At 35.4% G+C, this 25,794-nt stretch overlaps 1 protein-coding gene across 9 annotated transcripts in view; it reads right to left on the reverse strand.

The window, feature by feature from the left end:
- RALGAPA1 (Ral GTPase activating protein catalytic subunit alpha 1) overlaps nt 1–25,794 on the reverse strand; it is a 216,638-nt gene that overhangs the window by 141,086 nt on the left and 49,758 nt on the right. For 8 of the 9 annotated variants that reach the window (XM_043921232.1, XM_043921231.1, XM_043921230.1 and 5 more), the window contains exons 8-12: nt 23,918–24,056; nt 22,685–22,893; nt 20,657–20,896; nt 11,055–11,252; nt 1,108–1,245 (exon numbers count right to left, since the gene is read on the reverse strand). In XM_043921232.1, the coding sequence (XP_043777167.1) occupies nt 1,108–1,245; nt 11,055–11,252; nt 20,657–20,896; nt 22,685–22,893; nt 23,918–24,056 (924 nt within the window). Of the gene's footprint in view, nt 1–1,107; nt 1,246–11,054; nt 11,253–19,999; nt 20,053–20,656; nt 20,897–22,684; nt 22,894–23,917; nt 24,057–25,794 lie in introns of those variants that run through there. The other variant, XM_043921235.1, reaches the window with a different exon arrangement.

Here is a 25,794-nt window from a genome sequence, read left to right on the forward strand (position 1 = left end):
AAACCTGAGAAGTAGCCAGTGAGTTAGGAGAAAATAGAAAAACAGGAGGGTATGATATTCTGAAGGCCATTTGAAGAATGGTTTTAACAGAGAAGAATGATCTACTCTGTAAAAATGCTGACATATCTGGTAAAATTAGGACTGAAAGACTTCATGTGATTTAACAATGGAGAAGTCACATGTGACCTTGACAAGAACAGAACAGTAAGATTTAAAAAATGAATAAATACAATGAACTAAAAATCAGTAACAAAAAAACAATCCAAAAGAATAACGGAAAAACATATTAATACGTCAACTCATACACAAGAAAAGATGCTCTATTTCAGTAGTGATAAAGGAGAAGCAAATTAAATTAAAGCAGGGAAATACAAACTAAAAAGAATAATATTCCATATACACATGAGTAGCAAAAATTAAAATCTGACAATATAAGCTATGAAGAAGAGACAAGGAAATAAGAACTTATAAGCACTACTAAGGGAATATAAAATATAATCATGCTGAAGAACAATTTGGCAATTAATAGTTAAGTAAAACTGATAACGTACAAATGCAACAACCCAGCAATTCCACTTCTATTCCCTATCCTAGGCAAATTGTCCAACATGTACTCAAAAATACATGTATAAGAATATTCAATGCAGCATTACCTGAAATACTGAGAAACTGGAAACCATCTTAAAAAAACAACTTAAAAAACCATCAACACATACACACAAAGACCATTAACAGAAAAATGATTAAATGCAAAATAATCAAAATTGTAATACCACAAAGTAGTTTTAAATGAATTAACATAATGGCTATGTATCAACAAGAAATCTCGAAAACATAATGGATAATGTAAAAAGTTGCTGATGACAGTATACCATGACACAATTTATATAAATTTTAAAACTGTTTAGAAAAAAAAATGCAACGTTTATCAATACACATTATGATAGGAAGGTTAAAGAAAAAACAACATTAATAGGGCATAACAGTAATTGATAAATGTGTGTGGTAATTTCATTGTACTTAAAAAATTACACTGAAATAGTGAAATATGTATTTGAAATAATGATTTTTATTTCATTTTATAAAAATAAACAGAAAGTGATCTACCTGCAAAACTGCCTGGGCACCAGCTCGTATGTTTTGTTCTGTGGCTTCTTCAGAAGCATTATGAAGAACATCTTGGTAGGTGCCATTTTTAGGCCAAGTGGAATTTCGAACATGATCAGCAACATTGGTCCCATTTTCCTGAAGCAAAATATCAAGTTAATACTTTATCAATTAAGAATGCTGTGACAAGTCAGTAAGTTCAATATGTAAACTGAAAAGTACTAGGTCCCTCTGTTATACATTCTCTCAAAATACAAGATATCCTGTTTGACTACAAAAGTAACACATATGTACACTGTAAAAACAAGTTCTCACTGACAAAAATATAAGGAATAAAAAAATCACCCATCAGGACCAGTCAGGAATTGTATTATTTCAGATACAGAGACATTTTTCTACCTGTCTAATGTATAAACCTCTCCTCTTACACTTACACACTCAAAATGGGACTGCATTGGGCTTCCCTGGTGGTGCACTGGTTAAGAATCTGCCTGCCAAAAAAAAAAAAAAGAATCCGCCTGCCAGTGCAGGGGACACAGGTTCCATCCCTGGTCTGGGATGATTCCACATGATGCAGAGCAGCTAAGTCTGTGCACCACAATTTCTGAGCCCACAAGCCATAACTGCTGAGCCAGTATCCCTAGAGTCTGTGCTCTGCAACGAGAAGCTGCTGAAATGAGAAGCCTGCACACTATGACAAAGAGTAGCCCCTGCCCTGACTCACTACTAGAGAAAGTCCCAGCGCAGTCAAATAAGTAAATAAATAAATCTTAAAAAGAATGAGATCGTATTATTTATAGCTTTGTAAAAGATAAATCCTCTTCTAAAGGACATGCCAGAATCCAAATGACTTAAATAAAAGAAAATAGCTTCTATTTATCCTACTTAAGAAAAATAAAATTCCTGTTATCCAAAGATAGATGAATACTGACACTTCAAACCATTAATACTACAGCTTTCTGCTGGAGTGTTAGCTGTCAAAAGTTCTGCTGATTAAGGAGTTCTCTCAGTTAAAGAGAAATTTCACTCAATGTTGTTCTACTTTTATTTTTAAAGTTTCTAATTTCTTTCTGCTTTTGGTCACTCAATAGTATTTTCAATTTTTTTTTTGTGGTATTCTGCCTAGAACTTACAATTTTAATACATAGGAGATTTAGTCTAATCAAACTATTGTTTCATTACCAGAAGCAGTATTGGGACTCAGCTTTGTCTAAGTAGCCAATACAATATATCATGGTCTAGTCTACACTGTTCTCTTAAGCTCCATACTTCTCGATCAGGTATCTTCTGAACAGTTCTTCCTGAATGACCTACAAGCACCTCAAATTCAAGACACTTAAAAGTAAATTCATACAAGCATGCTCTCCTCATTTCTACCAATCCTAATATAGCCTCCTTGGACATAATCACCACACTTGAACTTATTTTCACTCCTGTTCATGTGTGAATGGCAACTAACTTGGTTGTAAAAGAAAAGCTTTGGGACACCTTCTCATTCCTCATATATGATTAATCATCAATACTTGATTTTACCATCAAAGGAGCTCATAAATCTGTCTTCTCCCTTATATTTCCATTGCAACTGCCACTCTCCTCTATCAGGTGCCTATTATCGCCTTCTGGTACTTCCTAGCTAGTGTCCTTGCCTCCAGACTGGCCTCCAATCTATCTTCCATTCTAAGCTTGGTATGATTCTTCTGAGATTTGTAACTATCCATAATCTTTCCAGTGTCCAGAATGTAATCAGTCCATCATGATAGCATACAACTTACTAAACAGGATCTAGTTCTTGTCTATTTCACATTTCTTTTTTTTTTTTTTTCATTTATTTTTATTAGTTGGAGGCTAATTACTTTACAATATTTTTTTTTTTTGTCATACATTGATATGAATCAGCCATAGATTTACACATATTCCCCATCCCGATCCCCCCTCCCACCTCCCTCTCCACCCGATTCCTCTGGGTCTTCCCAGTGCACCAGGCCCGAGCACTTGTCTCATGCATCCCACCTGGACTGGTGATCTGTTTCACCATAGATAGTATACATGCTGTTCTTTTGAAATATCCCACCCTCACATTCTCCCACAGAGTTCAAAAGTCTGTTCTGTATTTCTGTGTCTCTTTTTCTGTTTTGCATATAGGGTTATCGTTACCATCTTTCTAAATTCCATATAAATGTGTTAGTATGCTGTAATGTTCTTTATCTTTCTGGCTTACTTCACTCTGTATAATGGGCTCCAGTTTCATCTATCTCATTAGGACTAATTCAAATGAATTCTTTTTAACGGCTGAGTAATATTCCATGGTGTATATGTACCACAGCTTCCTTATCCATTCATCTGCTGATGGGCATCTAGGTTGCTTCCATGTCCTGGCTATTATAAACAGTGCTGCGATGAACATTGGGGTGCACGTGTCTCTTTCAGATCTGGTTTCCTCGGTGTGTATGCCCAGAAGTGGGATTGCTGGGTCATATGGCAGTTCTATTCCCAGTTTTTTAAGAAATCTCCACACTGTTTTCCATAACGGCTGTACTAGTTTGCATTCCCACCAACAGTGTAAGAGGGTTCCCTTTTCTCCACACCCTCTCCAGCATTTATTGCTTGTAGACTTTTGGATAGCAGCCATCCTGACTGGCGTGTAATGGTACCTCATTGTGGTTTTGATTTGCATTTCTCTGATAATGAGTGCTGTTGAGCATCTTTTCATGTGTTTGTTAGCCATCTGTATGTCTTCTTTGGAGAAATGTCTGTTTAGTTCTTTGGCCCATTTTTTGATTGGGTCATTTATTTTTCTGGAATTGAGCTGCAGGAGTTGCTTGTATATTTTTGAGATTAATCCTTTGTCTGTTTCTTCATTTGCTATTATTTTCTCCCAATCTGAGGGCTGTCTTTTCACTTTACTTATAGTTTCCTTTGTAGTGCAAAAGCTTTTAAGTTTCATTAGGTCCCATTTGTTTAGTTTTGCGTTTATTTCCAATATTCTGGGAGGTGGGTCATAGAGGATCTTGCTGTGATTTATGTCGGAGAGTGTTTTGCCTATGTTCTCCTCTAGGAGTTTTATAGTTTCTGGTCTTGCATTTAGATCTTTAATCCATTTTGAGTTTATTTTTGTGTATGGTGTTAGAAAGTGTTCTAGTTTCATTCTTTTACAAGTGGTTGACCAGTTTTCCCAGCACCACTTGTTAAAGAGGCCGTCTTTTTTCCATTGTATATCCTTGCCTCCTCTGTCAAAGATAAGGTGTCCATAGGTTCGTGGATTTATCTCTGGGCTTTCTATTCTGTTCCATTGATCTATATTTCTGTCTTTGTGCCAGTACCATACGGTCTTGATGACTGTGGCTTTATAGTAGAGTCTGAAGTCAGGCAGGTTGATTCCTCCAGTTCCATTCTTCTTTCTCAAGATTACTTTGGCTATTCGAGGTTTTTTGTATTTCCATACAAATTGTGAAATTCTTTGGTCTACTTCTGTGAAAAATACCGTTGGTAACTTGATAGGGATTGCATTGAATCTATAGATTGCTTTGGGTAGAATAGCCATTTTGACAATATTGATTCTTCCAATCCATGAACACGGTATGTTTCTCCATCTGTTTGTGTCCTCTTTGATTTCTTTCATCAGTGTTTTATAGTTTTCTATGTATAGGTCTTTTGTTTCTTTAGGTAGATATACTCCTAAGTATTTTATTCTTTTTGTTGCAATGGTGAATGGTATTGTTTCTTTAATTTCTCTTTCTGTTTTTTCATTGTTAGTATATAGGAATGCAAGGGATTTCTGTGTGTTAATTTTATATCCTGCAACTGTACTATATTCATTGATTAGCTCTAGTAATTTTCTGGTAGAGTCTTTAGGGTTTTGTATGTAGAGGATCATGTCATCTGCAAACAGTGAGAGTTTCACTTCTTCTTTTCCTATCTGGATTCCTTTTACTTCTTTTTCTGCTCTGATTGCTGTGGCCAAAACTTCCAACACTATGTTGAATAGTAGTGGTGAGAGTGGGCACCCTTGTCTTGTTCCTGATTTCAGGGGAAATGCTTTCAATTTTTCACCACTGAGGGTGATGCTTGCTGTGGGTTTGTCATATATAGCTTTTATTATGTTGAGGTATGTTCCTTCTATTCCTGCTTTCTGGAGAGTTTTAATCATAAATGAGTGTTGAATTTTGTCAAAGGCTTTCTCTGCATCTATTGAGATAATCATATGCTTTTTATCTTTCAATTTGTCAATGTGGTATATTACATTGATTGATTTGCAGATATTACAGAATCCTTGCATTCCTGGGATAAAGCCCACTTGGTCATGATGTATGATTTTTTGAATATGTTGTTGGATTCTGCTTGCTAGAATTTTGTTAAGGATTTTTGCATCTATGTTCATCAGTGATATTGGCCTGTAGTTTTCTTTCTTTGTGACATCTTTGTCTGGTTTTGGGATTAGGGTGATGGTGGCCTCATAGAATGAGTTTGGAAGCTTACCTTCATCTGCAATTTTCTGGAAGAGTTTGAGTAAGATAGGTGTTAGCTCTTCTCTAAATTTTTGGTAGAATTCAGCTGTGAAGCCATCTGGTCCTGGGCTTTTGTTTGCTGGAAGATTTTTGATTACAGTTTCGATTTCCTTGCTTGTGATGGGTCTGTTAAGATCTTCTATTTCTTCCTGGTTCAGTTTTGGAAAGTTATACTTTTCTAAGCATTTGTCCATTTCATCCAAGTTGTCCATTTTATTGGCATAGAGCTGCTGGTAGTAGTCTCTTATGATCCTTTGTATTTCAGTGTTGTCTGTTGTGATCTCTCCATTTTCATTTCTAATTTTGTTAATTTGGTTCTTCTCTCTTTGCTTCTTAATGAGTCTTGCTAATGGCTTGTCAATTTTGTTTATTTTTTCAAAAAACCAGCTTTTAGCTTTGTTGATTTTTGCTATGGTCTCTTTAGTTTCTTTTGCATTTATTTCTGCCCTGATTTTTAAGATTTCTTTCCTTCTGCTAACCCTGGGGTTCTTCATTTCTTCCTTCTCTAGTTGCTCTAGGTGTAGAGTTAGGTTATTTATTTGGTTTTTTTCTTGTTTCTTGATGTAAGCCTGTAATGCTATGAACCTTCCCCTTAGCACTGCTTTTACAGTGTCCCATAGGTTTTGGGTTGTTGTGTTTTCATTTTCATTCATTTCTATACATATTTTGATTTCTTTTTTGATTTCTTCTATGATTTGTTGGTTATTCAGAAGCGTGTTATTTAGCCTCCATATGTTTGAATTTTTAACAATTTTTTTCCTGTAATTGAGATCTAATCTTACTGCACTGTGGTCAGAAAAGATGACTGGAATGATTTCAATTTTTTTGAATTTTCCAAGACCAGATTTATGGCCCAGGATGTGATCTATTCTGGAGAAGGTTCCGTGTGCACTTGAGAAAAAGGTGAAGTTGATTGTTTTGGGGTGAAATGACCTATAGATATCAATTAGGTCTAGCTGGTCCATTGTGTCATTTAAGGTTTGTGTTTCCTTGTTAATTTTCTGTTTAGTTGATCTATCCAGAGTTGTGAGTGGGGTATTAAAGTCTCCCACTATTATTGTGTTACTATTAATTTCCTCTTTCATACTCGTTAGTGTTTGCCGTACATATTGTGGTGCTCCTATGTTGGGTGCCTATATATTTATAATTGTTATATCTTCTTCTTGGATTGATCCTTTGATCATTATGTAGTGTCCTTCTTTGTCTCTTTTCACATCCTTTATTTGAAAGTCTATTTTATCTGATATGAGTATTGCGACTCCTGCTTTCTTTTGGTCTCCGTTTGCGTGAAATATTTTTTTCCAGCCCTTCACTTTTAGTCTGTATGTGTCTCTTGTTTTGAGGTGGGTCTCTTGTAGACAGCATATATAGGGGTCTTGTTTTTGTATCCATTCAGCCAATCTTTGTCTTTTGGTTGGGGCATTCAACCCATTTACATTTAAGATAATTATTGATAGGTGTGGTCCCGTTGCCATTTACTTTGTTGTTTTGGGTTCACGTTTATACAACCTTTCTGCATTTCCTGTCTAGAGAAGATCCTTTAGCATTTGTTGAAGAGCTGGTTTGGTGGTGCTGAATTCTCTCAGCTTTTGCTTATCTGTAAAGCTTTTGAATTCTCCTTCATATCTGAATGAGATCCTTGCTGGATACAGTAATCTAGGTTGTAGGTTATTCTCTTTCATTACTTTCAGTACGTCCTGCCATTCCCTTCTGGCCTGGAGGGTTTCTATTGATAGATCAGCTGTTATCCTTATGGGGATCCCTTTGTGTGTTATTTGTTGTTTCTCCCTTGTTGTTTTTAATATTTGTTCTTTGTGTTTGATCTTTGTTAATTTGATTAATATGTGTCTTGGGGTGTTTCGCCTTGGGTTTATCCTGTTTGGGACTCTCTGGGTTTCTTGGACTTGGGTGGCTATTTCCTTCCCCATTTTAGGGAAGTTTTCAGCTATTATCTCCTCGCGTATTTTCTCATGGCCTTTCTTTTTGTCTTCTTCTTCTGGAATTCCTATGATTCGAATGTTGGGGCGTTTCACATTGTCCCAGAGGTCCCTGAGGTTGTCCTCATTTCTTTTGATCCTTTTTTCTTTTTTCCTCTCTGCTTCATTTATTTCCACCATTTTATCTTCTATCTCACTTATCCTATCTTCTGCTTCCGTTAGTCTACTCTTGGTTCCCTGCAAAGTGTTTTTGATCTCATTCATTGCATTATTCATTTTTAATTGACTCTTTTTTATTTCTTCTAGGTCTTTATTAAACATTTCTTGTATCTTTTCAATCTGTCTCCAGGCTATTTATCTGTAACTCCATTTTGTTTTCAAGATTTTGGATCATTTTTATTATCATTATTCTAAATTCTTTTTCAGGTAGATTCCCTATCTCCTCCTCTTTTGTTTGACTTGGTGGGCATTTTTCATGTTCCTTTACCTGTTGGGTATTTCTTTGCCTCTTCATCTTGTTTAGATTGCTGTGTCTGGAGTGGGCTTTCTGTATTCTGGAGGTCTGTGGTTCCTTTTTATTGTGGAGGATTTACCCCGTGGGTGGGGTTAGACGATTGGCTTGTCAAGGTTTCCTGGTTAGGGAAGCTTGCGTCAGTGTTCTGGTGCGTGGAATTTGATTTCTTCTCTTTGGAGAGCAATGGAGTGCCCAGTAATGAGTTTTGAGATGGGTCTATGTGTTAGGTGTGTCCTTGGGCAGCCTGTATGTTGATGTTCACGGCTATGTTCCTGCATTGCTGGAGAATTTGCGTGGTATGTCTTGCTCTAAAACTTATTGGCTCTTGGGTGGTAGTTGGTTTCAGTGTAGGTATAGAGGCTTTTGGACGGTCACTTATTACTTAAAGTTTCATGTAGTCAGGAGTTTTCTGGTGTTCTCGGGTTTTGGGCTTAAGTCTCCTGCCTCTGGATTTCAGTTTTATTCTTCCTGTAGTCTCAGGACTTCTCCAACTATACAGCACTGATAAGAAAACTTCTAGGTTAATGGTGAAAAGATTCTCCCCCGTTAGGGACACCCAGAGAGGTTCACAGAGTTACATGAAGAAGAGGAGAGGGAGGAGGGAGATAGAGATGAGCAGGAGGAGAAAAAGGGGGACTCAAGAGGAGAGAGACAGATCTACGCAGCTGTCTGCTCCCAGAGTGTTCTCCGTAGCCCAGTCACCTACAAAGATTCACAGAATTGTATTGGGAAGAGAAGGGGAAAGGAGGAAATAGAGGTGTTCTGAGGTAGAAAACAGAGAGTCAAGATTGGGAGAGAATAATCTTCGGTTTAAAAATAGGGCTTCTCTTCTTTTTTTTTTTTGTAAGGTTATAGTGTATTGAAAATGAAAATTAAGGAGTAGTAGAGGAGTACTAGAGGACTTTAAAAGAAATAAGAGAAAAAGAAAAATAGAAAATAGAAGAGAAAAAGGAAAGAAAAAAAAAAAGAAGAGAAAAAAAGAAAAAAAAAGAAAGAAAAAAAAATTTTTTTTTCCCTAATTAAAAAATCGTAAAAATCTATGGAAATGAAAATTAAGGAGTAATGGGGGAGTAATAGGGGATTTTAAAGGAAAATAAAAGAGAAAAAATAAAAAATAAAAAAAAAATAATAAAAAAGAAAAAAAAAAAAGAGAGAAAAAAGTAAAATTATATCTAGGAGTTTCTCTGGAGCTGTTGCAGTCAGTGTGGGTTCGGCTCAGTTTCAGATAGCTCCTCGTTCCAGCTTACACTTCTCGGTATCTACAGGCCCCTTACGGTGTAGTTGGTGTTTTCTAGAGGGATTTTAATCTGTTGCACCAGTCCCTTCTGAGGCGGTTCCCTTTGTTTATTTGGCTTCTGTTTGCCGGTCTCTTCAGAGCCTCATTTCCGCCCTGACACAGGCGGGCAGAGGTGGACTCTTATTCAGGTAGCTACTTCCGTCCTTCTGCGGGGCAGGGAGGGGCTGGCGCTGCCGGGCGGGACTGGCGCCGCGGGGAGGGGGTTGCGCCGCGGGGATGGGCTGACGCTGCTTTCTCCGCCTGCGCTGCTCAGGCTCCCGGCTGCTCTACATGGAGCACGGCCCGCGCTGCGCGAGGTTCCAGCCCTCGGGTGTTCCACAAAAGCGCGGAGCGAAAAGCTGCGCCTGCTCTCTGTGCCTTCCCCGTCAGAGCGGTCCAGGCAGCCAGGGGCTTGGTGGGCGCACTCTCCCCAGGTGTGGCGCGCCCACTCCCCTCCGCGTCCCCAGCCCCAGTCCCCACGCGCGCCGGCCGGGTGCCTGCGCCCTGTGTCTCGCCGCGACCTTCCCCTCCCCCCTGCCTCCTGCCTCCGGCGGGGCTGGGCCGGTCCGCAGCCTGCGCGCTCTTCTCTGGATTTTCTTAGTCTCTTTGTTCTGCGAACGGCAGGCAGTGTGTTCAGGCCGGTTAATTTACTCTCTCTCCTTTGGTCTCCCACAGTTCAAGTTGGCAACTCACAGAAGCTCCCTCCGATTCTCCTCAGGGCACTCAGGCCCGGACCCTACTCCAAGCAATGCTGCCTAAGATTCCCTTCCCAGGACGGATCTCCATCCTTAGCTCTTTTGTCTCACTTTTAATCTTTTATATTTTGTCCTACCTCCTTTCGAAGACAATGGGCTGCTTTTCTGGGCGCCTGATGACCTCAGCTAGCGATCAGAAGTTGTTTTGCGAAGTTTGCTCTGCGTTCAGTTATTCTTTTGATGAATTTGTAGGAGAGAGTGGTCTGCCCGTCCTACTCCTCCGCCATCTTGGCTCCTCCCTCTATTTCACATTTCTTATCACTCTCAACCACCGACTCTTGGCTACAGCCAAATAAAAGTATTTGCAGTGTATGTACTACAGCATCCATTTTGATTTAGTCTCACAGTTTTTTTTTTTTTCTTTACAGTTTTGTTTTGACTGGGATGCGCAGCTTGCAAGATCTTACTTACCCAACAAAAGATGAATCTGGGCCCCAGCCGTGAAAGTACCACTTCCTAACCACTGGACCACCAGGGAATTCCCACCACACTTTAAAATATTATACCTTTTGTAATACCATCCAATTTTGATCTAAACAATGACTGAAAGAATCAGAATACAAGCTCTTTTGAAGTTGTGACATCAAAGAGCTTTGGGATAGAGTACTAAGATAACATATTATCTAAACTGTGAAATATAACTGACTGTTGAACAACACTGGGTGTAGGGCACCAACCCTTCGAGCAGTCAAACATCTGCATATAACTTATAGTTGGCTCTCAATAGCCACAGTTTCTCCATTATCAACATATTTAACCAACTATGGATTATGTGGTACTGTAATATTTACTATTGAAATAGATCCTCATATAAATGGACCCACAGTTTAAACTCATGTTGTTCAAGGATCAACTGTATACTGAAAAGTATCTTTACCTTCCCATCTATCCCATATCACCACATTTCTGTGAAAATCTTATCTGTTAAACTTATATTAAAATACGTAAGTCTTATTTTACCTCTTCTCTTTTTTCTCCTTCTTCCATTGAAATATCATGGTCTGTGACATTGTCAATGCATGGAAGGGCTGAAGAAGAGATCACAATTTCTTCAGGCTCTTGCATGAACAAAGGTTTTTCCTCTTGCTGGATCCATTCCTGATATACTTTCACCACTTTTCTCATAGCTGCTGCTTCACAAATTGGTAATAAAAATGCCTAGTGAAAAAAAGAGAGAATATAATAACACCTTTTACTTTGCAGCAAACTACTAAAATATACATTTCTATCTTAATAAAATGTGAGATATAAATGATTCTTAAAGAGCTGCTGCTGCTAAGTCACTTCAGTCGTGTCCGACCCTGTGCGACCCCCATAGACGGCAGCCCACCAGGCTCCCCTGTCCCTGGGATTCTCAATGCAAGAACACTGGAGTGGGTTGCCATTTCCTTCTCCAATGTGTGAAAGTGAAAAGTGAAAGTGAAGTCGCTCAGTCGGGTCCGACTCTTGCGACCCCATGGACTGCAGCCTACCAGGCTCCTCTGTCCATGGGATTTTCCAGGCAAGAGTACTGGAGTGGGGTGCCATTGCCTTCTCCATCTTAAAGAGCTAAAGTCAAACAATTCATTGTCAGAAAAAACCTTTTGTTTCCAAATAATCTGTAAATACATTAAGACAAATACTTTTAGTAGGTAGACATGGATTTCCAGTCCTAGGAGCAAAGATTTGTTTCAATAGTGATATTTCAGAATGAACATATTCCCTGTAACTGTGTTCCTATGAGTTTAATGTAAATACAACTTTTCATAATAAATCACATTTTTGTAGATTAAAATAAATTTTGATAAAAAGATTTTTATTTAAAAAAATGACTCCAAAAAGCAATAAAAACACTATGTAACAAGGCAACTTAGCTTTTCACAACATACTGTTTAAAAAGGTAAGAGTTTTCTTCTGTCATTTTACACACTTAAAATTTTACAAGCTAAATAATACGGCAAAAATATTTAGAAAGTTAAAAGGAATACCGTACAGTTATCCTTTCCTTTCAGTGGTAATCTTAAGTTGGAAAATAACATTTTCCTCAACACAAAAACATCATCACAGAAAAAAAAAAAAGCTTTTTTATACAATTCATACTTACAAAAATAAAGCAAGAAAAACACTCAGTCTCACTACTCAAAGTCCTTCCCTTATAATATTTGTGTTTATGTGTTAACATTTTCATTGTATTTTTTTAACAAATAAAATTGGTATTCAACTTACTTGTTTTTGTATGTTTCATAATGATTATCTATGAATTTCAACTGTAAAAATCACAAAACCTTTACCTAAAACCTGATACTTTCTATTCTAGAATTATCTATGAACATTTAATAACAATCATGGGGTCAAAAGACTACTTTATCTGACTGAAACTAGCCAAGAAAATAATGATGAAAAGCTCATGTGTAATATCAATAGGGTATTTCATGTTGTTTGGTAATCCTTTTATTTATTGCTATTATTGATTCCCTAGAAAACTGCATTACTTGCTACTTTCCTCCACTGAACAAACCCATTCCCAAATTCTCATTCTCATGTTCTGACAGTTTAATGGTCAATGGCATAATTTTGATCATCATTGCCTGCTCTAAGACTATTTTCCAACTGAAACAACACTTCAGAGCTCCTTAAAAATATTAAAAGAAAAAAAAAAAGCTCAATCTCTAAAAGTTCTATTCTCAAATACTGAAAAATTTACTTAAAAATTAGCATGAGAAGTCTCTGTATTTTCTGCTCATTTTTGTTTTGAACCTAAAGAGAGAAGTCACTCAGTCGTGTCGGACTCTTTGTGACCCCATGGACTGTAGTGTAGCCTACCAGGCTCCTCCATCCACGGGATTTTCCAGGCAAGAATACTGGAGTGGGTTGCCATTTCCTTCTCCAGGAGATCTTCCTGACCCAGGGATTGAACCCGGGTCTCCCACACTGTAGGCAGACGCTTTACAGTCTGAGCTACCAGGGAAGTCAAATCCACATAGTGGCACCATAATCTTTCTACAAAGAAGTACCACTCACAATCAAATACAAGTATTAATCGATAATAAGGGAGTCTGTCATTATAAGCAAGAATATGTCAATCAATACTCAGCAAATTTTCTCTCTACAGGTAGACCTACGAGGTCATCTCCACTTTCATGATTCTATGACCATAAAACTACATCAGAACCAGAAAATTACAGGGACAAAGAACCAAAACACAAGAGATAAAAAAACAAGTAAAATATTTAATGGTATCAGCTTAAGGCAAACTGGTACATAGTTTTCTAATAACTGGCTTCACCAATGGGATCTGATTTACTGGTAGCTAAGCCTCTCTTCTCTGGTGAAAAAACATGAATAAAACATGTTAGTCTCTGATTACTTTTTTAATGGGCTTCCATTATTAACCAACCCAGATTGTGACAGACACATTCTTTGAAATTTAATTAAATAGAGTGAGCATTTAGCAGACCTGGTAATTTTTTGTCTCCTTAGAGACAAAGAGGTTAGAGACAAAAAGATTAGAGACAAACCTCCTTAGAGACAAAGAGGTTCACATTTTGTCTCAGAATACTTAATCTAATGTATGTTAACACAAATAATTCCTTTTCCAAATTAAAAGAAGAGTAGAATTATTTACTTTTTTGTAAATCTCTTTAATGTTTAGCTTAATAGAAGACAGTTGGATTCTCTTATCCACTTGCTTCCGCATTAAATCTGATACAGTATCATACGTCAGGTATCCTGGGGAAAATTTCACTGTACACTGTACACTTTCCCCACTGTACACTGTGGAAAATTTCACTGCAACAGTGAAAAAGGTTTTGACCTTATGAACCTCAAAATGTTCTGGGGATGTCTCAGGAGCCCCATATTATACTTTGCCACCCACTGCCTTTGGAAAATTTTTTTTTACATATATATGTATACTTATATATTTAAAAATTACATACATATAAATAAATATGTGGTGCTTTTAAAGGTTAAACTCTATGTGTTTTATTTACCTCACATCAAAGTACCTGTGGCTCCTCACTGTAGCCTCCAAGTACTAACAACATACAGCACAAAGAATGGGTTTATTCATAAAATAGAGTGTTGATGTCTGGAGTGTTATTATGCCCATTCTATACTGAACTGAAGGGATATGGAGAATAATTTTATCATTTCAAATAATCTGGGCATTTACGCTTTGCAGTTGTACCTTTCTTTTAAAGACACATAAAATTATAGATACCCTCATCTGACACAGAATTCACAATCATTAAAGTGGTATTAAAAAAAGTTATTACCTATGTAACAAATTATCTCAAGACTTGGCTTCTAGAAATACATGTTAGCCCACAGCTAGCACTAACAAAGTGCCCAGCACTCAACAGTTACTGAGCTTCTTGATTAATTCATCAAATTTGATAGCTCACCAAAATTCACTAAACAAATTCACCAAAATTTATTTGGTGCCTAACTCACTGCCAGGCACTATGGCTACAATGATGAATGACTAAGATAAGTATTTATGGGGGGTAATAAGAAAGATCAAAATTAAACATTAAAAAATTTCTAAAACTCAGGAGAGATACTATGAAGGAGAGTATAGTTTTCAAAAACATCATTAAAAAGAGGTCCTTACTGAGCATCTGTGTGTATGTGTATGTGCACATGTGTATACCTGCTTCGTGGGTGGGCAAGTGAATGGGTGAGGGTGGTCATGGAAGACTTTTCTGGTGTACTCACATTTAAGCTATGATCTTAAAGGTTGAGTAGCCAGGTAAGAAGAGGAGGTGGGAAGGAAAGAGAGGAAAGCTGAAGACAGGGAACCAGTTTAGTGTAATGGCTATGAGGATGAAATTATTTGAAAGTTGAAAAGACAAGACATTTCTACTAAACTTACCTACAGAGGGACTTGGGCTCTAGCTGGGACTGCTAAGGGCAAAATCATCATATGCTCATATACCTAATAATTAATTAAATATTTATGTCTATACCACAATATGAAACACATGAGCCTTCAAATTAAGAAAGAAATTATTTCACAGATTCTCCATTGTGCAAACTTATCATCAGTATTAAGCAAGTAAAAATAGCTTTTCTACTACAATCTAATCTTAGAAATTGATTCCTTTCAAAACATTAATGATTCATTGAAGTCACCATCCTAAAATCTATTTTTCTTTAAGTTTTGCCTTAAAAACCACTTTTAAAAAGCAGCTGTTACAATAAAAATAACATCTCAGAGAACCTCAGTTTCTGGAAGTATTTTAAGAAAGATACCCTAGAATCTACTCGCACAGAACACCTAAAAGTTGTCACATAGCAAGTATAATATACCTTTTAAATGAATGGCTCAGCTTGTAAGGATATTCTGAGTCTAGAACAAAATGAAAGTGTTGATCTAGAGGGACGAGTAAGCAATGCAACAGGTGGGTGTTGCCTTGGACAGCCTTCAGAGCTTTGCATTAATGCCCGCTGTGTGGACCTGAGAGACCATACAAATGTAAAACCAGTCAAGGGTACATCCTCAAAACAATGGTGAGCTAGGACAGGAAGAAAAAACTTGACTCCAGAGAAGAGTCAGTAAGGAAACTTGTCTGCTGACTTCGAGTAAGGAATACCAGTCTTCCCTGGAAACTCATATTCATAGGCTGGCTATCACCTAACTTTTGAGTGCTGCAAAGTGAGAAAAATCATAAGCAAAGAATTGTAATGTAAAGTAAACCAAGGTTGACAGGACTCCTGAATACCTGAGAGAAGCAAGTGCAAATCTTCTCTGGAGGAACACAAGCTCCAACCCAGGTTTTAAAGTCATTTTTGTAAGATTCCAAAGAAATGCAAGCTCTTAACATAAAAATCCAAACAAATGAGGGTGAATAAACAAACAACAAACAAGGCCAGAACAGCAAAAACCTAAGTTACCAGAACTACTAGAATAAGGAATATGAATATTTTAATACATTTTAATATTAAGAAAGTGAAAATATGAATAAGCCACTGTAAAAAAAGCACTACACAGATATTTTAAAACAACCAAATATTAACTTCTAGAAATTAAAATATAAATAGTATCATTAAAAACCCAATAAGGGGAATTCTATTTCTAAGAGTGTGATAACTAGGTAACCAATCGTACAACTGAAAAAAAAAAATGTTATACAGTTTAAAAAAAAAAACTTTTATCTTAAATGCACTGATGAGCCAAGACGTAGGGAGAAATATTTGAAAATAAAAACCTACATGAGGTCCAAACTCAAGAGAGGTTTTAGGTGTAGCAATAAAGTGGTTTCATTTTGAATGGAACCAATTACTCTGGTTTTTATGGATCTAAAGGGGCAAGGAAGAAAGAATGATAGGAAACCTCCAAACAAAGTTGGAGTTCCAAAGGAATATATATCATCAGCGAAATGCCAGGCTGGATGAAGCATAAGCTGGAATCAAGATTGCTGGGAGAAATATCAATAACCTCAGATATGCAGATGACACTACCCTTATGGTAGAAAGTAAAGAGACCTATAAGAGTCTCTTGATGAAAGTGAAAGAGGAGAGTGAAAAAGCTGACTTAAAATGCAACATTCAAAAAATAAAGATCATGGCTTCCAGTCCCATCACTTAAAACCACCCCATAAAAGTCTGCAAGGAAAATTGCCTGTACATAGAGGCAAAGTAGATAACAGACATCTCCTCAGAGACACTGTAACCAAAAGCTAGCCGTAATACAGGTTTACACTTGTACATTCATATTATCTGGCTGGCTTAAACTTTAGGAATTCAGTTTAATGTGAGATTGGAAGAGTTTCCTTGCATCTATATGAAGTAAATGCATCCCCTTTCTGGAACAATCAACCTTTAACAAACCAAATCAAGAAACAGTCGTTAAGTAGTAAAAGCTCAGAATCAAAATTCTGATCACAAAATATTTCAAGAGAATATATAGCACCATGAGGAAGAGCATTCAGAAACAAAATATGGCAGACTCAGACCTATAAAGACTTCAGGGATATCAGGAGGATCAATCAATCAATCAACAGAAAATAAAATATAAATATAATAAAAAATTTTCATATCAATACATAAAAAGTAAGGTATGAACTAGACACCTAAAATTGACCAAACAGACTGGCCAACTTCCAGAAACAGTTGTAATTAGAAAGAAAGTAATCAGAATGTAGCATGGAGAGACAAAGAGGCTGAAAATATATATGTGAGATTAGTAGATGTAGAAAGCGGGAAGGTTTAACACATATCTTGAAATGCAAAAAAAAAAAAAAGGACAGAGCCAATATTTAAAGACAGAACGGCTGGAAATTTTCCACCAGAACTGTCAAATTATACTAATCCATAAATACAGTATCCCCAAAGTATCCCCTGAAGAATAAAAGGAAATCTAGACCTGAACAGTGAAAAATGAAAGTGAAAGTCACTCAGTGGTGTCCAGCTCTTTGCGACCCCATGGACTGTAGTCCATGGAATTCTCCAGGCTAGAATACTGGAGGGGGTAGCCTTTCCATTCTCCAGGAGCTCTTCTCAACCAAGGGATCAAACCCAGGTCTCCCACATTGCAGGTGGATTCTTTACCAACTAAGCTACAGAGGAAGCCCAAGAATACTGGAGTGGGTAGCCTATTCATTCTCCAGTGGATCTTCCTGATTCAGGAATCGAACTGGAGTCTCCTGCATTGCAGGTGATTCTTTACCAACTGAGCTATCAGGGAAGTCTCAAATATGCCACAGTAAAATATAAAATGCCAAATAGTTAAAAAAAAAAAAAGGTATTAAAAGCCAGACAACTGACCTATAAAGCATCAAGAGTTCAACTGCTGATTGACATGTGAACAGTAACCCAGAAAAGTGGGAAAGTATCTGAAATGTACTGGGTGAAAATAACTGTCAATCTAGAATTTCATATCCAGTGGAAAAAATATGTGGGCAAAATAAAGGTATTCTCAGAGCAAAAATTTGTAAGTGTTTGACATCCACTAAAGTAAATTCTAAATGATGAACTTCAAGAAGAGGAAAGTAATTCTAAATGAAAGATCTGAAAAGGAAGAAATCATAATCAAAAGGAGTGATGAATAAAACTAACTGTAAATCAACTGAACACACAGATAATAATGATACTGGAGTTAAATATATAAACATGCAAAATAGAACTGAATTATTTGTTAATAACAATAAATTATTTGGGGAGAAATTAGAATAATAGGGTTCTGTTAATCTTGTATTGATTAGGAAGAGGGTAAAAAAATAATAACTTTATACTTGGAAAGTGAAGTATGTATGTTAAAATTTAGACAGTAATCACTGAAGGACAAGGAAAAGAAAAAACTCTCAAACCAAGTGATAGGAAGGAGGATACAGAATGAAAAAACATCAATTAAATAAAAGCAAAAAATAAGAGGAATATAAGAAAATACAGACATAAGAAAAATAAAAAGAACAAAATAAGATCATATCAGTAAATCCAAACATATCAGTAATTACAATAAATATTTCAGTTAAAAGACAAAGATTTTTTAAAATCCAACCATATTTATAAGAGACATATAAAATGTAATAAAAAGGACTGAAAATTAAAGAATTTAAAAAAATACATGAGGATAATTCTAATAAAAAGTGGTATTAATGTACTAAAAGTAGACAGACTACTATAGGTAGACTTTAAGCAAATTAAGTTTTCTTTTTTACTACAGATAATTTCTGCAGATTAAAAGGTCCATAAACAAAAAGTTTAACTCAAGAAGATATAAATATGTATGTACTTAATTACAAAGCTTCAAAATATACAAAGGAAAATTTACGGAACTACAAAGAAAAAAATAAGCAAATCACCATCAAAACAAAAGATTTTACCACATCTTCTCAATAACTGTGAGGTCAAGCTGACCAAAAATTTTAGGTAAGAATACAGAAAAGTTCACCAACACAATAATAAGCTTGATTTAATAAACTTTAAAAATCATGAACTTCATAGAAAAGAATACATTCTCTTCAAACACAGGACATTTATGAGGACGGCCTACATACTGATTACACAAATTATATCCTCTGACCAAAAAGAATCACATTAGAAATCTGTGAGAAAAAAGAAAACTAGAAAAATCTTATTTGTTTGGCAGATGGACACCTAAATAACTCACAGGTCACAGAAGGTATTAACATGAAAATTAGAACACTTACAGTGAATAATACACATACAAAGTTTGTAGACTGTAGCTAAAATAGCATTAAGAGGTAAATTAACAGTCTCAAAAATGCTTATATTAAAAAAATGAGGCTAATTAAATTAGCTAGCAGAAGAACCATCAAATAAAATCAGGAAAAGCAGAAAGAAATAACAAGTAGCAAAATTAATAAATGAGAAAATGAACATAAAACACAGAGGATCAACAAGGCCAAAAGTTCACTCTTTCCAAAGACTAATAAAACTGACAAATCTCTGGTAAGAATCATTAAGAAAAAACAAACAAGGAACAAATAATAACAGGAATGACAAGAAAAAACATGAATATAAATGCTCCAGGGATTTAAAAAGATTATAAGAGAATGCATTTAAAAACAAATGTAATGAACAAATTCCTACAAAAACAAACATACTCAAACCGACTCAAGAACCAGAAAACCTTTATAGTTCTATAAGCTTTAAATTTTCCCATAAGCAAAGAATTCCACTCATAGTTGTCAAATATCTTTCCCTTTGCACTTGTCATATATCCTGTCAACCCAAACCCTAAAGCTGGCAACTCACTGCCAAAGCTGGATAAAATGTTACAGCTTGTTTGTTTACCTCAGACTGACAAAACTAATGCTGCCTCATGCTTTCTTTTACATATCAACAAACATGTAGGAGATGAAAATCTGCTTTGCCTGGAGAGCTCCCTGGCATGTGAAGACAGTGTAGCACAGATTAAAGAGCACTAACAGAATTTTAGTCCAGGATCTACCACTTACTTGCTGTGAGACTTGAATGATCCCCTTCAGCTACAAAACTCAATGATGTTTACCTGTAAAAGTTAAGTACCTTTGCTATTAAGAGCAAATGGTTAGTTTTCAAAAGGTTTATTTTCCCATAAAATTTCTATGTAACTGAAAATGTGCACCTAGGAATTTCTAACTACCTTCATGTGAAATAGCTTTTATTCTTTTCCCTTCCCTCTTCTTTATTTTATTCCCCAAAAAATATATGCCTTAAGCAAATTTAATTTCAGAATGCCTTAGAAGACAAAACCAAGCCTCCATGCGGAGGATAAAGACATTCTGTATTCATAAATCACTTTTTATTAATTTTAGAGTAAAAGATAAATAATTTTACTCTAACTTATTAAAAAATTATAGGAAGAAAACTTTCAAATCATAAAGTGAGTAACTAAGAAAATTATTCTGGTAACAGAAGAAATATTGGGGGGATAATTATTAAACCAAAGTTATTATAAACTAAAAAAATAACTGAAAATATTCAAGGATTAGATGTAGTAAGTTTTAAAAACTAAATATGAACTTTAAAAAAATTTTTCATGAAGAATAAATTCTAAATAGCTAAAAGTCAGTATATTCAATATTAAAGGCAAAGTTTGTATTACAAATTAGAAATATTGAGAGATATTTTACCTGACGAAATATCTCTGTGACAAAGTTAACGTTACTTCTTTTAGAAGAAAAAACTCTGCGAACTATTTCAATGTCTGTGAGATGCTCTTCATCAATGCTACAGAGACTAGAAGAGCTAGGTTCTCGTTCCGTGAGAGTGCTTGTGTTGGAATGAGACTGCTCAGGTTCTGCACTTCTATCTGCTTTATCGGCATTATCATTTTTGTTTTCTTCTCTGGATACCAAACTAGCAGCTGCTCTCTAAAATAAAAACAAAAGGGGGAGAATATCACAATCATTTAACTCAATATTTTGTCTTCCAATAGCAAATACTGACAAAATCCAAAGCATTCCATAAGTAACTTATAGCATTGGTTAAAATGTAGGAATAGAGTTTCATTTAGAATCCATGCTAAATAATTAAATGGCAATGAAATAACTCAATATCTAAGTGACATAGTGATACTCATTAAACATCTATTCAATTAAGTTTTTCAATGTGTTTGCAGCACAAACAAGTTACGAATTAAGACTGGGTAAAAGAATAATGCCAATGGAGTCACCTTGATCTTCAATAACAAATACCTTAAAACTGGACTGTTTCTTGTCTGAAATGTGTAAAGTCATCTCTATTTTACCATAAACAAAGATTATGCAAGCAAAACTTCTTAGAAAAAGCAAAGGAACAGAAAAAAATATGACAGAAAAAGTAGAAATGAAGCTAACATAAAATATATATTAGAAAACTCTACATTCTAATAATTTAACAATTTTCACCATGACTGAAAATGATGGCTAAACTTAGGGCAAAAGTAAAAGTCTTAAGGCAGTGATAAATTACTGCCACAGTATGAGAGGTAGCACTATATAGTGGAATGATAATATACTTTCTGGTATGTTATTCAATTTTTGGTCTCAGTTCTATTATCTATAAAATAAAAGGGTTTTAAGTATGTAAATGATCTCAAATGCACCTTCCCAACTAAAAAAAAATAATTTGATTTTTAGTTTATTGAATTCTGGGATCAGCAAGCATAGTTCTGCTTGAGAGTGTCTACATTCAAAAATTCTTTGTAGAGAACCTAGAACAATGTTTTAGGGAAAACACATCACATAATCTGCTACAGACAAATAAAAGGCTAGAGGGAATATAAGTCAAATTTTCTGAATGTTAATGAACATCCTTTATACCTCCACTTAACTTTCAAAGTACTTAAAGAGGTTGTATAAAAAGCACACACATATAAAATATTTTTAAAACTAAATGAGGAAATCTGAGAAAAGGAAAATAAAAATAAATTGAAAATCACTGCAATAAAGACAATTTCAGGAAAAAAAAAAACACACATTGAGAGGAGGGGCAAGTGAAAAAAGAGGGTAATGGTTTATTTAAAAATAACAGAATTTTAAATATTAGCCCTTCTGCTACATAGCTGTGTAACTTTACATCACATTTCTAGAGTCAGTGTTCCTGAAAAGAGGGGACATGACACGGTGACAGGACTTTAAAACAGTACTCTATGAATGGGATTTCCCTGGTGGTTCAGTGGTTAAGAATCTGTCTTCCAACGCAGGGAATGTGACTTTGATTCTTGGTTGGGTAACTAAGATCCCATATGCTACAGAGCAACTACTGAGCTCGTGTGCTACAAGACTCAACGTAATCAAAATAAGTTACTAAATATTTTAGAAGTAAATAAAAAATAAATAGCACTATGAAGGTCATTTAATTGCAAGCTGTTTCCAATTGCAATAATTTGCACAATTTAGAATATTTTTAGTACTATACAATTAACATGAAATAAATAAGCTGAGACTTGTATATGACTGAAATTATCTTCTATACAAGTTTACAAACTGCATTTTTCATTAAGAAAATTATTGTTTCTATAGTACTTATAAAAATCTGGATTTACAAAATACATTTATAAAAAGAATGTAGTGTTATTATTTGTTTTCAATGTGCTCTACATCTAAGGAACTGAAATCAGTGGACAAATCCCTAAACCCATTTTTAACTTTAACAAGTTTGCTCTGTGTGTGTATTACCTGAATATTTTTTGGCAAGACTTCACCTTCCATCCCAGGAATATGAGGTCCTGTATGCGGCTTTGGCTCCAGCCAGAATGAAACCAGCCAACGAATGACAATAACACGAGCCTTAATGAAAGGCTCCTTTGTACAATAGATTGCCTCATTGGTTTCAGCATCCTTCTTTATCATGACATAATGTGGCTTTGGTCTCATCTGTGGGATATCTACGCAGAATGAAAAACCAGAATAAGAAAGGAATTATGCTTAGATAAATCTATGTTTTTAAATATTTCAGAAAACATTGTGATAATATCCTGATTTAAGAAATAGCATACATACATTTTAAAATAATTTGCTAGATATTAGCATGGAATCTAGAAGACTGAACCATATACAGCTGATAGATGGAAATGTGCAAAAATATCACTAAAAAAATCATTAAGAATTCTAAGAAACTTCCAGAGCCATTTAAAATTAATGAGAGCTCACTTCAATTAACTAAGTCTGAGACACATATTTTGATATCATACAAAGTATCAGAATTTTCACAGAAAAATTATTTTTAAAGCAAATATTGTTTTCAATGGTAAAGGTCTGCTACTCTAATTTAAGTCATTTCTACCAGCCTTAATGACTGTGCCTAAGCTTGTGAGTTGTCGAAACTTGGCAGAGTTTAAAACAGAAACATTCTTGTGCAAAAAAGACATTTCCACATACAGGCTGTCAATGCCTTCTATACATGGCAGTGGTCTACTTCTAACCCAGGATTTGACCTTGAGGTTACAGCTTCAAGGTTCCGAAAGACATTTTGGCACAGTCACTAAATACTGGACAAGATATGATCAAAATATATGACAATGTAATTATTCATACAGAGTTTGAATAAGACATACAAAGCCAAACCTTCGAGGGAGCTTTAAAAAGTTTTACAGAATAGATTAAAGATGATACCAAACATTAGAATTAAGTTTAATTTGTGATCATAAATACTCCTGGTAGGCTAACTTCTCCAAGAGGTGATACCCAGAAATAAGTTTTTGATAAATCTCTTTACTCAGAATGAAAATTCTCCACTAATAAAATTGCACTTTCAGTATGAAATTCAGTATGAATCATGGTACACTATCTCCAATTAATCAATACAAATTAAATATGGCAAGTTTTTTGCAGGTAATAAATGCTAAATTCATACAGATGAATGTTTTACTCTTATGTATAATATTTTAGAAAATTACAAAGATTACTCACCAAGTACAGGATGATATAAACTATTCTCCTTACAGATGTTGGGGAAAATATAAGGCAAATAATATTTCTTAAAATGTGAAAACAAAAATGAAAATCCTCTTTCTTGGTTTTCTTTGTTCTTCCATTCTAAACTTTTTACCTAAAAATAAACAAAAAATTAGAATTATTCCAGGAGGAAAAAAAAATACTAGCTGTTAAAAACAAGCTTATAAGAGGCTACCTAAGCAATAAACTAAACTTAGACTACAAAGATAAGAGGCTAAATCTGTGTATATATGTATGTTTATGTAAACAGAAAAACTTGTGCCATGCAAATACATTATACAGTTGACCCCTGAACAATCTGGGGGTTGAAGCGCTGATCCTCTGTGCACTTAAATATCCATTTGTAACATTGCAGTCAGCCCTCCATATTCATAGCTTCAAGCATCAGTGGCTTGTGCAGTAGTGTAGCTCATATTTATTGAAAAATATCTGTGTATAAGGGGACCTATATTGTTCAAAGGTCAATGATATATGTTATTTTTCAAAAATCTTATAATGTGCTCTAGAAAACTGTCAAAGTTGACTTAAAACTCGGCTCTACTACTGACAAAGATTATAGTGATCTTTCCTCTTTCTCCCTTCCTGAATAATTCAGCCTAAAAGTCAAACAAAACAGGCCTATGTGAGAGGAAAGAGAGGAAGGTATGAAACAGTGCCAGTCAAGTGCGGGCAATGAGAGCCTGACCGCAGGAGGCACCCGTGAAGGGAGTGTAACAGAGGCAGCAGCTCAGTGGGGACTCAAGAGTCTCACAGGGGTGAGGAAAGTATCCATGAAGTGTAGAGGGGAGTAAGTCAGAAGGAGCAGAGTTGTGAAATATAGGGTGTGAAAACTCCAGAAGGCTGAGGAAGATATCTAAGTAGGGAGATAATAAAAGCCCGGAGTAGACCACAGCAAGATACTACTGTACATTAACTTTAGAATGACTAAAACTACAGACTGACCATATCAACTGACGGTGAGGATATGAAGCAACCATATATAGTCTCATACATTGCTAGTGGAATATAAAAAGGTACAACCATTTGGAAAAAAGTCAATATATACATACCATACAATCTAGCCATTCCACTACTAGGTATTTACTCAAGGGAAAAGAAAGTCTGTATTCACACAAAGACTTATTTACCAATAATCATAGTAGTTTTATCTGTAACAGCCCAAAACTAGAAACAATTCACTGTACCATCAGTAGATGACTGGATAAAAGATCATAGCATATCCATACACTGAAAAGTTACTCAGCAATAAAAAGAACCAAACTGTAGATACATACAATAATAATATTTTTAAAATTATTATGCTGGGGGGGAAAAAAAAGCCAGACCAAAAATAAAAGAAAAAAAGAGGTACAATATGATTCCATTTATATGAAAATACAGAAGATGCAAACTACAGAGAGAGTAAATCAGATCAACAGTTGCCTGGGGAACAAGATGATGAAGGGTGGCAGGCAGGTACAGATGGGTGGATTACCATGGGATCTGAGAACTTTGAGGGGTGATAGATACATTATCTTCATTGTTGTGATGGTCTCATGGGTATTTACATGTAGTAAAATTCATTAAAATGAACATTACCAGTTTACTGTACATAAAAGGTATCTTAATAAACTAGTAAAACAATTTTAAAAATTTACATGAAGTACAACAGACTTTTTTGGTAATACTGACAGTAATGGTAACTACTCACTACAAAACACATACTATATCATAGTTGGTTATTCTAAGTACTATACACTAATTACTTAAGCCCCAAACACCAAAATGAGATATGTATTATTGTTTTGTCTCTACTTTGGGCACAAAGAGGTTAAGTAATTTACCAAAAGTCA

This window comes from Cervus elaphus, chromosome 13 (genome assembly GCF_910594005.1).
Source record: "Cervus elaphus chromosome 13, mCerEla1.1, whole genome shotgun sequence".
NCBI classification, from domain to species: domain Eukaryota; kingdom Metazoa; phylum Chordata; class Mammalia; order Artiodactyla; family Cervidae; genus Cervus; species Cervus elaphus.